This window comes from Paracoccidioides lutzii, assembly GCF_000150705.2.
Source record: "Paracoccidioides lutzii Pb01 unplaced genomic scaffold supercont2.7, whole genome shotgun sequence".
NCBI classification, from domain to species: domain Eukaryota; kingdom Fungi; phylum Ascomycota; class Eurotiomycetes; order Onygenales; family Ajellomycetaceae; genus Paracoccidioides; species Paracoccidioides lutzii.
The window spans coordinates 525220-538186 of record NW_015440953.1 but is presented as its reverse complement, the minus strand read 5'-3'; the positions used below and the strand labels follow the sequence as shown (position 1 = coordinate 538186).

Here is a 12967-nt window from a genome sequence, read left to right as displayed (position 1 = left end):
CATAAATATTAAAAATTTCAACACCGAAAACAACCCCCGTAATAAGTATCCAGCACGCACGCGCTTGGTTGCGCAGTCAACACTCAATCAAGCTAACGCCCCCATAGGATCCCACAGCGGCAGCTTCTTCGGCTTCTGCTTCAAAACCTCCCTGATATCCCGACTAACTAACCGCGGATCAACTACAGCTTGATACACAAACTCATCCATCCACTTATCGGTCATGACGAACCAGCCCTTGTCGCCACTAGTCTCACCCCATGAATTCTCTACACGCCAGCGCACGGGTTTCCCGTCGTCCCCAATGTGAACAGCAGTCAGGACCATGGCGTGAGTCATAGATGATTCTCCCATTTGCAGTCGATCGGCTTTACTCATGCCCAGGTTGACGTTGAAGCCGAGAGCGTAGTCGTATAAGGAGGTGTCCATAATCCCAGAAGTTGAGTTGGAGTATTTCCCAACGTCACTGCCGAAGAATACAGGGATTCCGGCTTTCAGCATGGCAATTACGCTTTGTTTCATTGTCTACAGTCACGCGTAAGCACCTCTGAACACACACGGGCCACGGATCAAAAAAAAGGGAATAAAGGTATAAAAGGTATGAAAAGTAGACTTACATCCATATCAACATTAACATAAGTAATCGGCTGGCCGCCAACGACATTCCCCAATCGGTCCACAGTAAGAAGCTGTTTGTAGTCGTTTCTTGGGTCATTCACCAGACTGAAAAGCTCATTCACGTCCGTTCCCTGACATGCCCTCACACCCTCACGGCTCGAAAGGCTATTCGCAAATTCTAATGGAGTCATTGACAGTTTATGGAATTTTCCCTCTGAATCGTAGTACTCCCAATTGAATTTCTCTCTGGGGGATGGCGGAGGGCCAAGCAGAATCGTCAGGATAGAGTGAATCTCCTGTAGAAACTTGTTCTTCGCGTCACTGATGGATGCCCGGACAGCTGGGTCATCGCTCGTTGCCATCTGACGCAAGATTATAGCGTCCTCGCGCAGCTTGGTGGTAACTAACTTGTCCATGAACGAGGTGTTTTTTGCATTATATGTGTCCGGATACAATCCGTGTGGGACCTGGAAGTATCAAATTAATATTCTCATAAAAATGCCCAGTGTCGAAGGGATTCCAATGACTTACCAGTCCATACTTCCTTACCAAATTCGCAGCCATATCCCATTGACCACCATCTGACACCGGGCCCGACATCAGGCTCTGAACTAGCCTACTATCTAACTCCTTCTCAGCCGTGTCAATAACCTGTTCCAAGAACCAATTTGCCTTCTCTATTTTATCCCAGAAGAACGGATACGCTTGACTCAGCTCGAAGTTCTTCACATTATACAATTTCATAAGAGCTACGCGGAACACGTTTGTCATCGCGAACAGCCAACAGCGGCCCGATGATCGCTGGTTTGTGATTGGTGCACCCTCGAGCGGTATCTTGATATTGAAGACCTGGGTATCTGCTATTTCAGCAGCGTGGTTTGCTATGACGGTCGTTGGGGAATTGGCGGACAGCGCGGATAAAGCGAGACGGTTCTATGTTATCCGCAATATTAATCAATATAACCATCAATAATCTGCATCCATGTACAAAAAAAGTATCTTCAAAATACCTTAGAATCCGCAAGTAACTTTTTCTCCCACTGCTTCGCGTCTGATATCGATAGAGAAATATTCCGTCTCGGTGGAGAGTATGCCGGAGCTATATTCATAAAGATAATGAGCTAGCCATCCATTATCTGCATAAATGGAGCAGCCGGAGAGCCAGCTTGATATGATAAAACAATGGATATATACTCACGTAGCTCCTCTGCGACACACACATAGCCCTCATCGAGCGGTTCCACCCAGCCCTTCACGGCCACCCTCACCCCCAACATCCGCTCCTCAATCTCCCGTTTCTCCTGTTCAACCGCTGCCGCAGCGACCTCTTTGGACTGGCCCGCACCCATCGCGATAATCTGTTATCTAATCTATCTTCGGACCATTACATTTGTTGGAAATTCAAAGGGTGAACTTCAACAAATGACAAAATACATATGCAGGTGCATTCAACGGCAGATGATCAGCGAGCTCAAGGGGAATCTTGCCGTATGTTGATGGACTCCGTAGATGATTTCAGATGTTGAGGTTGTTTTTCTCGCAACGTTGCGGCTTCTCCGCTAGGGTTGGCTTATGTCATCCAGATCTAACTAACTTTTAGTTGTTTACTAGTTAACTAGTTAACTATATTTAGTTACGTAATCAACTACCACCACCGAACGGAGCATACAGATTGGTCGACCTCGCGAAAAGACTTGGACGACCCCTCCACGTGACCACACACTCAAATTGAAGGACGGGCACGTATAAAGAGAGGTCGGGTGGTAAAAACATTACCATAATAATTTCTCTTCATAATCATTGATCCCAATCTCTTCTATTCTTGCCAGTATTTGTCAACTACTTTTAAAGCGCTTCAAATGTCTGCAGTTCTCGAGTCTCAGGTGTTTGATGATGACCTGAATGATTTTATGAATGATGACAATGACAAAGAATCTGTCTTTGAGGTTGGTGGTGAAACCAGGATAGCTCCTGAAGTTGTAGGTACTAGAAGTGCAGAAGTGCTTTGGGGATGCTTGACAACTGATGTTCAACTTGCTTAGATCAATATTGAAGATCTTATCTGTCTAACAAACGCTACATCCAATCCTATTCGATCCTTGTGTATTGAATACACACATGATCTGCTAGAATATCCGAAAACACATGAAAAAGGATATACCTATGTAGTTCAAACTGGGGATTTGACGGCAGAAGAAGTCAAGATGATGATGAATGATGTAAGTAAATTTGAAGTATTTTTGAACTGGTGGCAGACTGCTTGAGAGGTGATTGAAAGCTGATTATAATAGATTCAATACTGCAAGAGTCAACTGCATCCTCCAAAGCAAATCTTCTGTAGTTTTCTTCAAACTACTGTGAAGAAGTACAAATATAAATGTACTGGCTTGAAAGTCTGTGAGTATTTGCATGATGATTTGAAATATAATCATCACACAGAGGTTACTGAAGACCTTTGGAATACTATACTACAAGCTCGACAAGGGATTCAACAGGTGGAGGAGGATATCACAAAGCGGAATGCCTTGAAGTATTATTTCTATTCTTGCAAGTGCTTGTCATGTCAATTGCTTGACAAATGCCTTCCAAGAAATGCAGTCTAATAAATATGAATATAGTTTTGCTCGGTCAATTAAACATCTTTTCACCATGGGAAAAGCATGTTTCGAAGCATCTTCAACTTGTCAACCAATATTTCGGCGCCATCAGCAACCTGTATGATACCAAGTACTTTCTGGCTGGTTGTCAGCTGCTTAGCAAGGGGTTGTTAACTTTTCACATAGGACATTACAGGTTATCATACACCTTTTGTAATCTGTATAAATGCCTCTCAAAATCCCTCGGCCCACTTCTACCGAAATACTCAAGGTCATACTCAATTAAATATCTCTTTTTTAGAGGAGATATTTGAGAGTGGTTTGCTTCATCCTACTGAGAAATGTGGAGTAATGGAGCAGATGCAGAGCCATCGTAAAGTGTGTGGTAAGTAATCACTATGTGCTCCATGGGTGCTTGGCAAATGCTTATCAACTGCTTGGTAGGTTATGATCATCCAAATGGTCCTGGAACAATAGTAAAACTATCATGTGAGGTAGTTTTTCATATAATGATTCCAGTTAACCTGACAAACTGTCCATATATGTTATTTATATCTCATGGACAGCATAAACATCCTCCACCTCCTCCTAACAAACCTCCTGCAACAATTATGAAACGAATTGTCCATCTTATTAAGGAAATAAGAGAGTCAAATATGACTCTTTGTAAGTGACCACTTTCAAAGTGCGTGGCAAATGCTTGATAACTGACTGCGAACTACTCTAGCAACTTTTCTTAAAAGTCCAGCCCTGGAAGCATTCTGCCATCAATATAATAGTCCAACCCTGCCTGAAATCCACCAAAGCTTTACAAATATGGATCGTTTTCGTGCTATTATAAAAAAGCAGCAATTACTTGCTTATTCCGCTGGACAAGAGTATAATGGTGTACGGTTTGAATTAGAACGCAACCCTAAACTGAAGGTAAGCATCTGGAAAGCACTTGGAAAATGTTTTACAAGTAGTTGCAGGTTGAAATTAACTGATTATGACTTTAGGAGTATATCCAGGAACTCTATCATGATGAAGAGGGCTTAATGATAGTTTGTATGTACAAGGAGCAAGCAGAGCTTCTTCTTACATTATCATCTGTTGAGATTGATATGTCATATAAGCATCTGAAATTCTCACAAATGAATGAAGTGGTCTTTGCAACATATCTTCCACTTCATGAAAAAAGTATATACATCTCTCAAGCATTTACACACTGCCTGCCTACTGCCTGCTAACCACTTGAGAAATAGTTGTTACACTCTGCCGTGTTTTTACTGAACAGAAAAGTCCAGAGGGATATTATCACTTGTTTAAACGTGTCTTTGATATTGTTCAAAGATTGACTGGAAAGCAAGTTACCTTTCATTATATTCAAGGAGTGGGGCTTCGAGCTTTGATAATTGATATGTGTAATAAACAAATGGCTGGTAAGTATTTGGCAACTGCTTGATAAGCATCTGCTAACTATCTACAGGTCTTGCTAGATATCTAGCTGAGCTGGATCCTCAAAAACATCATTTTTCCTGGCAACTAAAGAATATAGTCATATTCTGCCATGTTCACTTCTTTAGAAGTATTTCAAATCTGGTTAAATCAGAAAATCAACATATCTCTGTTTATAACAGAATGACAAGTCTCTTAAACTGCAAGTCAAAGGAGCAGTATATGGAGCTTTGTGATCTATTGATTGGTAAGTGGTCTAGAACTGTTTGATGAGAGTACTTGCTAAGTAATAATCAGCAAATGAATCAAAAAAGATCCAGAATTGGGCCAAACATAAAAAAAGAATGGTTATTGCTGCAGGGTTGAATAAATTCTGTAGTTTAATACCTCATTCCATTTATGATTCTGTGAGAAATCATATCAATGCTGCTGAGCAGATTCATAATAAGTCATATGCTTTTGACAAAGCACAGGCACTGCTTCCAGCTGTTTTATGGTATGTGACCACTTTATAAGCACTTGGCAACTGGCTGACGCTTGGTTAAAAACCAATTATGTTGTTTAGTGTCCGAAAATTGGATAAGCTTGATATTATGCAGCACAAGGCCCGCCAGACCCACGGTATCCATCATGAATACCGTGATGATAATATGCAAGCACATTATCAACAGCATATTACACGAGAAGGTGATTGATAGACGCTGTTCAGTTGCTTGACAAGTGGTTGCTAACTGATATTTAGAAATACTTAAAAAACGCAAGCGAACTGAGCAGGCTAGTGACTTTGATGATATTTTGTATGATATATCTAGATCATCGACACCAAAACAGTTTTCTCAAACCCGTCGAAGAACACCAGGTGGACGAGCAAGGTCAGAGATCTTACCAAGCAGTTGGCAAGTATTTGATAAGTAGCTGACTTGTGATTAGTTCAGTAGCATCCTCACGACGCGGCAGCTCAGAACGGGCAGAGAGTATCCAGTATGTTCTCAATTAATAAACAAGCACTTGGAAAGTGCCTGACATGTGACTAACAGGTGCTTGTAGATCATCACCCAGTCTTCATCGTGTTGCCTCTGCCAATCTTCTAGGTCAAGACTGGGATCTGCAACAAAGTCAAATTGATATAAAGAGACAGTGGTTGGAGCTTCAAAAGATGAAAGAAGAGCTAAGAGCGAAAAAACTAGCCAATGACGAGAAAGAGCTAGAGTTAATAGAGAAAAGAAGAAAACTACAGACAGAATAAAATATGCCAGAATGGCAAGCTTGGTTGATTGCAGAGTTTGCACGCCATTTTTTTTTAGTTCTTTTGAATATTACTCACATTCTTCTTAAGAGATTCCATTTTGCTGTGAAAACACATAGAAACGGGCTTAAATTAGTGATAAAAAGAGGTTTCTTTAGAATAGTTTTGCTGGCGTAAGGATTAAGTGGTTGGGAAGTGATTTACAATGTATTGTGGGAGGTCGGACCTGGCTAGGATGGGGTCGGGTCACGTGGTGAGGTGGGCCAAGCCTTTTAGCGAAGTCGACTCTTCTACATTCTGACCGGAGGCGGGGGGAACGAAAACCGCTCACTTCTCCGCAACTATCAGATCTTTCTATCTCAATATTGTTCAACGTGTCCTTTTCTTACGTTACATTAAAGAAACGTCTTTATCTCCAGAAATCGAATTGAAATGGTCATCTCATCTATGAAAAGAAACATTTTCAGTCAATAGCAGCAGCTGCTAAGGTCTTTGATGTGTCTAAAGAAACTCTTCATGATCGGCGTTACAGTATCAACCACGTGCGGAAACACGCGTCAATAGTCATAGATTGACAGTCCTTGAAGAGGAAGTTCTTACAAAGCACCTGCTAGATGCGGATAAATGAGGCTTTTCAATTTAGTCAGAGTTCCTGCAAGGAATGACTCAGATTTTACTCCATGAGTGTGTAAGAAGACGAGGCCGAGACGGGGAGTCAACAGTGCCGTCACGTAGTTTGGGTGATGGTAAGCTGAATGGGTAGGCTTGACTAGATAAGAAAGCAGATGAGCTTATGCCTTAAGAACTGAAGAGGAATCTATGAATAGATAGAGGTTTGTATACGTTTCTAATAACTCTGATATATATTGAGAATGAATCACTGACCCTCTGAACGGTAGCTATCTGACAGAGTGGAAAGCTTGAATTACTATATATGGTGGAAACAAATCACGTGACCGAAGGGTCCGACACCTCAATTTTGTAAGCCCCTTCCGATGAGTGAACTTAGTAGCCCCCAATGGCTTGGTGAGGCTGTCTGCCACATTCTCTGCAGATGGCACGTAGTGTAAGATGATCTCCTTCTTGCGAACAAGGTCCCGAAGGGAGTGGAAGCGAACCAACCTCTATATGCTTTGAACGGCGTGGTATAGCCTCACTAGAAGAGAGCTCTATTGCAGACTTGTTGTCAGCATGGATAGTGGACGTGAGAGGGTTAGCTGGGAGTGGGACGGCCCTTCAGGAGTGTCTAGTTCAATTAAGCCGGGATGGGAGGGATCCGGCATCTGCAAGGAGTTCTCGGAGGTGGACAAGCTCGTAGGCAGCCTCTGAGGATGAGATATATTCGGCCTCTGTAGAAGACCTAGAGATGCCGGTTTGCTTACAGCTTCTCCAGGCAACAGGGCCACCGGCCATGTAGATGATATAGCCAGTAATGGATCGGAATCCTGGGTTTCTGCCTGCCCAATCGGCATCAGCATAGGCCATGGGCTCTATATCAGAGCCCCTATAGTAGGTGACACCTATGTCATGAGTGACCTGGAGGTAGCGAAGGGCACGTTTAAAGGCAGTCGGACTCAATTCTTCGATGTCAGATGGGAGCTGAAACGCCCAAGGAATCCTGCAGCAAAGCTAACATCAGGGCGTATATTAGCAGCTATGTATTGTAGGGATCCAATGCCAGATTGGGAGGCCCGTAGTGTGAATTCCCTAGTGTATGTTACCGGTTCTTTATCATCTCCCCAAAAATCAATATCCTCCTCCATTGGAGTGGAGGTTGGATGACAGTCCTCCATAGAGAATTCTTCTAGCAGATTCTTAACAAAAAGAGGCTGAGAAATAGTGAGATAATTGAAGTCCCTTTCTATCATCATACCCAAGTATCGGTTAGAATCCTCTGCATTCTTAATCTCAAAACGGGCTGCAATCTCAGACCTAGCCCAATTCAAATCTCCAATATTCGGCCCGTAAAGTCGAATATCATCCACATAGGCAGTAATATATACTTCCAGTGAGTTATGGATAAAGAAACAAGCATCATAGGGACTGACATGGAAGCCTGAAGAAGTGAGCTTTTTTTTTTCAGCTCTTCATACCATAATTGGGCTGCTTGTTTGAGGCGATAGGGTCCTTGCATTAACTCACAGACCAAGTATCCTCGACCTTCTCTAAACCCCGTAGGCTGGGACATATAGACACGTTCATCCTGTGGCAGCTGGGCATTCATGAATGCCGTGACCATGTCTATCTGTAGAATATGCCAGCCATAGGATGACGATATAGCCATTAGGGCTCGGGAGGTGGTAGCACAGATACCACCGGGGTGTAGGTCTTGGAGAAGTTGACACACTTCTGTTGAAAGTTGCCAGACTACCCAACGGGCCTTATAACGGATGATTTGGCCCGCATTATTAACCTTCTAAAAATACCCACTGGCCAGAGATAACAGGCATGCCAGGGGTGCGTTCAACCAGCCGCCAGGCCCCAATCTGTTTTAAGCGGTTAAACTCCTCTGGGCAGGCATGATGATACCACTTCCATTCGGGCGAGGCCCGGGCCTGTGAGAGGTTGCGAGGGACCAGCATGTTCGAAGGATTTAGATCAAAGAGTAGGGATACTGTTGCCAATTTGCCCCCCCCCCTGAACGTGGATTCTCAGAGGGAGTCTTAGGGTTCAGAGTGATGATAACGGAGTCATCATCACTGACTAGATTTTCTGTGGCCTCAGGTGTATTCTGGGCCACAAAGGTTGGAATCCTGGTTGGAAGTTCGTAGTCAATCCACCAGTTATTAGTTGGATCCAGAAATATGGGACAGTTAGATAGGAACAGACCCCCAGTAGAGGAGCCAAAGCCGTCAGATTCAATAGAGGGCCGGAGCTGTCCGCCCCAAAGGTATATCCTGGGAATGACTGAAGCTGTAGCAGCCTGACGGGCAGCAGCAGGTAAGGACTTAGTGATTCCAGTAGTAGAGGCAGAAAGATCTGCCAGACGAAGATCCTCTTTGAAGACAACATCTTTAGAGATATATAATCGACCATTGAAGGGATCGACTAATCGATAGTTGGTGGTAAAGCTATCATAGCCTACAAATATTAGCTCCTGGGAGCAGGATGCCATCTTATTGACAGGTTTGGGCACTATCTTTAAGTAAGCCTTACAGCTCCAGCGACGTATGCCACAGGTTGACGGTAACGCCCCAAGCCAGGCTTCGTACGGGGTAGTTGGCTTCGGAACCGGGTTCTCAGAGCCGTTATAAAGAGTAGTAGAAGTGGGCATAAGATTTAAAAGCTCTGTAGATGCGATGACTGCTTCACCCCACATCTTATCAGGGGCAGAAGAATCTATTAGTAGAGATCGGGCTTTTTCAATAATTAGGCCCACAGAGCGTTCCGAAACACTATCTTGTGTTGGGGAGTATGAGAGGGGGTAGGCTCCCATTTAATGCCTTCACTAAGCATATAGTGAGAAGCAACTTTGGAACTTAATTCTCCTCGGTCTGAGTGAATTATCGCAACTCCACGTCCAAGAAGGTTCTTAATGAATTGGTTGAATATCCGGATGTATTTTAAGGCTTCATCCTTTGCTTCCAGTAAGAATATCCACCTCATTCTTGTGGCATGATAGAAGCAGGGCCAATTCCCTGAACCTTGAGTATAGCCTTGTTGGCAACTTGAACCGCGGGGCCATATATTGAATGAATTGCTGTGAATTGGGCCCTGTCATGGGCAATGTGGCATCCAGCGCCACTATCCCATATAGTGAAGTTATTGGTACGAGGATCCACAAAGCATGCAGGGATTGTTATGATCTCTGCAAGACTCGCAGTTTGAAAGGAATTGTCATCATCTATCTGTCTGTGACAGAAGGCTTGACAGCAGGATTGTCAGCTGTCTTGCCCCAACTGTTGTCCTTATCCTTATCTCTATTCTTTTTCTTGTTGAAATCCTTTATGCTATTGGCGTTATTCTTCTGTCACTCCTCAGGGCTTTGTCCGGGTGGGCTAGCCAGCAGATTCCATGATGAGAGGTTTTGCATTCAGGACAAGTAGGTCGGTCCCCGTGATCACGGCCATGGTAGGCACCAGGCCGGGCGTTGGAATGGGACGGATTGGCAGCATTGACCTGAGTAGAAGGAGGTGCATCCTTTTTCTTATTCTTTGAAGGGCCAACTCGAGATCGAATTTCTTCCATGATTGGAATCACATCCAGTATTACAGCTGTAGATTTAGAGGTCTGAACCTTCTCAATCTTCTTCTGAACATAGTTCCGCCAAGTGGTGGGTAGGGCTGAGTAAAAGATATGAAATATCAAGTCCTCAGATGGAAAGGCTTCGAGTGTCTTCAAATCATGAAGAGTTGTACATAATTTGTCAAAGAAAGGTGTATATCATCTGTCCTTAAGTTGGCAAGTGCCACAAAGGCCAGATAAGCTTCTCATTAAAGCTGTGTCTTTGGAATTGAATATTCCTCCTCAATTGCATGCCAAAGGGAGTAGGCAATGTGAATCTCATCAGTCTTTATAATATGAGATTTGACAGAGGAACTAAGGGAGCTGGACAAGAAGGTGTAGGCCCATCGGTTCTTTGCTTCCCAAAAGGGTGTCCTTCTCTATTAGGACAGCACTGGGCATCCACTAGTCTAGACTTTATTGAGGACTTCCAGGTCAAGTAGTTGGCAGTGCCAGATAGCATATTTGGTTTATTAATGCTCTTTGTGTCCCTTTTGAATTGAGCAATTGCCCTGCCGACATCACTATCCAGGTCGAAAAGGACATGTTCAAATGCAGCACCAAATTCAACATTCCAGGCCCTAACTGGTGGGGCCATTGGGGGATTGGCAGCAGCGGCAGTACGGGCCGCTGCGCGAAGGGGTTCTAGTTGAATCTCTAGTTCTAGAGCTCTTCGTTTCTCTTGTTCCCTAGCAAGCTCCGACTTGCTAAGTGCCAGGCGGATCACCAGATTATCATCAGCAGTTGAGGTTTCAAAGGATCCGGGGGATGGCTGGGATTAGGATCGGTCCGAAGTGACGGAGCCGACAGAGTCAATTCGCATTCGGCAGTGCGAACGCGTTACAGGGCGAGCAGATCATCGATGGAAGCTGTATTTGAGAGTACGCTGTACCCTAATAGCGTGGAAGCTTCGGGGGCACGCCCGGAGGCTGGTACGGAGACTTGAGGACCTCCAGCATGAAGCCCGGAGGTTCCGGCAAAAGGACCGGAAGCCGGTGAAGTCGAGGAGGGTACTATTGTAAGTACGTAGCCAGAAACGCCAGTGAGTAATTCATTAGCAGCATCTGCCGCTGACAGGTTTATCTTTTGATTGCTTAATTTTTTATGTAAATAGAATTCTCCATCCTTCCAATCAATAAGGGGGTTGAGTTGTTTGAGCCAGGGAAATTCTAATATCATGTCATAGTCTGAAAGTTTAACAATATGAAATGAATGAGATTCTCTGACAGTAGATCCTTTGTTATCCGAGACTTCTCCTGCCAGTTTGATAGTTCCAAATGAGCGCGTTTGGTGGCCGTCGAAATCATTCAATTGTGAGTGGAGGGCGCTCTGAAGGTTGTAAATCACGTGATTTGGCCCAGAATTCACCAATAAAACTCGTCTGAACTTCGGAATCTATATAAGAGCGAGAATCGGCGTGTCTCCAGCAGGTGTAGAGATTCGGACGGGAAGAAGAGAGAATAGACTTAATGATTGCTGACTTATTAAGAGTTGTCATTGGAGCATGGATGACACTTCTTATTCCTTTTTTTTATCTCCTTAGGGTTTGGTTTGAAAGAGGGTTTAGGAGGAAACTTTGAGGTTGAGGAGTTGTTCCTGAAGGACTTGTTCTTCTGGGCCTTGCAGTCTGCATTGGAGTGTGTGGTGCTCTGATGGACATCACACCAGGTGTCGGAGCGCTCTTTGCGTTTTCGGCTGTTATTTTGAGGTGCTGTTGGCGCGACACCACGTGAATTGTTTCCGCGACTAGCACTCTTTTTTTGCATAGTTGCGCTTGATGATATGGTAGTTTTCAGGATGTTGCTTTCCACAATGCCCAGTTTCGTGATGAAAGCGTCATAGGAGAGGTCGTTCAGCTTGACTGCATATCTCTCAAACTCTGCACGAAGAGAGGGTAGGATCTTATTAAATAGATGTATCTTTCGATGATAATCACTATACTTCTCGCGGAGATACCCTTCAACCGACTGAAGAGTAGATACAAAGCCATGTAGAGTTTGACCCTCAGATTGCTTTAGTTCTTGATATTTCAACTCGTAGTCCAGGTGTCCGTTGTCAGGATTGATAATGTTAGCATGAATCCAGTTATAGAATTCATTCCAGGTAATAGGCGTCTTCAGGTTGGTGTAGTTATTGTTGCCAATTTTGTTGAAGTTTGGCATTGAAATGCGTGGCTGCTTCAAGGATTTTGCGTTCATCATTGTTCTCAAAGTATTGGTTTTGGTAGGCGTAGAAAGCGAGGCTTGAAGAGATAAAATCTTCTAGTTCCTTGAGGTTTTTTATTTTAAACTCATTTGAGAGATTTCGAGTCGGTGCGCACGTGGGATTGTTACCTGAATGTCCGCAGAAGGCAAGGTTAGCGCTAATAGTGTGATCAGTTGGCTCTGTTTCACGCTGTTTACTCTCAGATGCTTGGATTTCTGCGCGAAGGGTGTTGATTTGTTGTTGTAGATCAAGGAGTTTTTTGTATTTCTCTAAGCGTTCTCGTTCATGTTCAACTGCCTGAATTTCCTCTTCAGTTGGTGTATGAGGTGCTTCGGCATCTCTTTCTGAAGTTGAACTTGATGATTGTTCATAGAGGGTTGAGGCGTTGGTGGGGTTACGTTTCGGACCCATTGTTATAGGTTTAACGGGCAACCTCTCCTAGAGTGGTTAGAAACTGTGAGGACACTAGATGTGAAGGGATATAAGTGTCAAAAGGAAGCGTGAGAAGCACTATAACTAATACTGTAAAGGAATGAGAGGATAGGCGCTTAGAGCGCTGAGAAGTATAGCGATGGGTGAAACGAAGGTGTAGGGTTGAAGAGAAGCTTAACCACTGGATCTTCTCGAAAGGAATGAAGGG

General features: G+C 43.9%; 3 protein-coding genes across 3 annotated transcripts; 1 reads left to right on the top strand and 2 right to left on the bottom strand.

Moving 5' to 3' along the window:
* Positions 1–87: 87 nt before the first annotated feature.
* Positions 88–1967, bottom strand: PAAG_03464 (bleomycin hydrolase; the record flags this gene model as incomplete). Its single annotated transcript, XM_002794873.2, has 5 exons — positions 88–525; positions 618–1085; positions 1150–1551; positions 1629–1717; positions 1817–1967. The coding sequence occupies 5 exons, from the start codon at positions 1965–1967 to the stop codon at positions 88–90; spliced, it is 1548 nt and encodes a 515-aa protein (XP_002794919.1).
* Positions 1968–2477: 510 nt separating this feature from the next.
* PAAG_03463 (hypothetical protein) lies at positions 2478–5898 on the top strand (the record flags this gene model as incomplete). Its single annotated transcript, XM_015844977.1, has 17 exons — positions 2478–2597; positions 2661–2837; positions 2910–2955; positions 3094–3148; positions 3237–3333; positions 3402–3600; positions 3735–3881; positions 3943–4139; positions 4214–4394; positions 4460–4636; positions 4684–4899; positions 4950–5148; positions 5218–5339; positions 5395–5449; positions 5484–5524; positions 5588–5633; positions 5700–5898. The coding sequence occupies 17 exons, from the start codon at positions 2478–2480 to the stop codon at positions 5896–5898; spliced, it is 2274 nt and encodes a 757-aa protein (XP_015701951.1).
* A 3945-nt stretch (positions 5899–9843) lies between these two features.
* PAAG_03461 (hypothetical protein) lies at positions 9844–12738 on the bottom strand (the record flags this gene model as incomplete). The annotated part of the gene is made up of 5 exons (XM_015844976.1): positions 9844–10233; positions 10529–10894; positions 11008–11503; positions 11638–12364; positions 12456–12738. 5 exons carry the CDS (start codon positions 12736–12738, stop codon positions 9844–9846), a joined length of 2262 nt encoding a protein of 753 aa, XP_015701950.1.
* Positions 12739–12967: the final 229 nt, after the last annotated feature.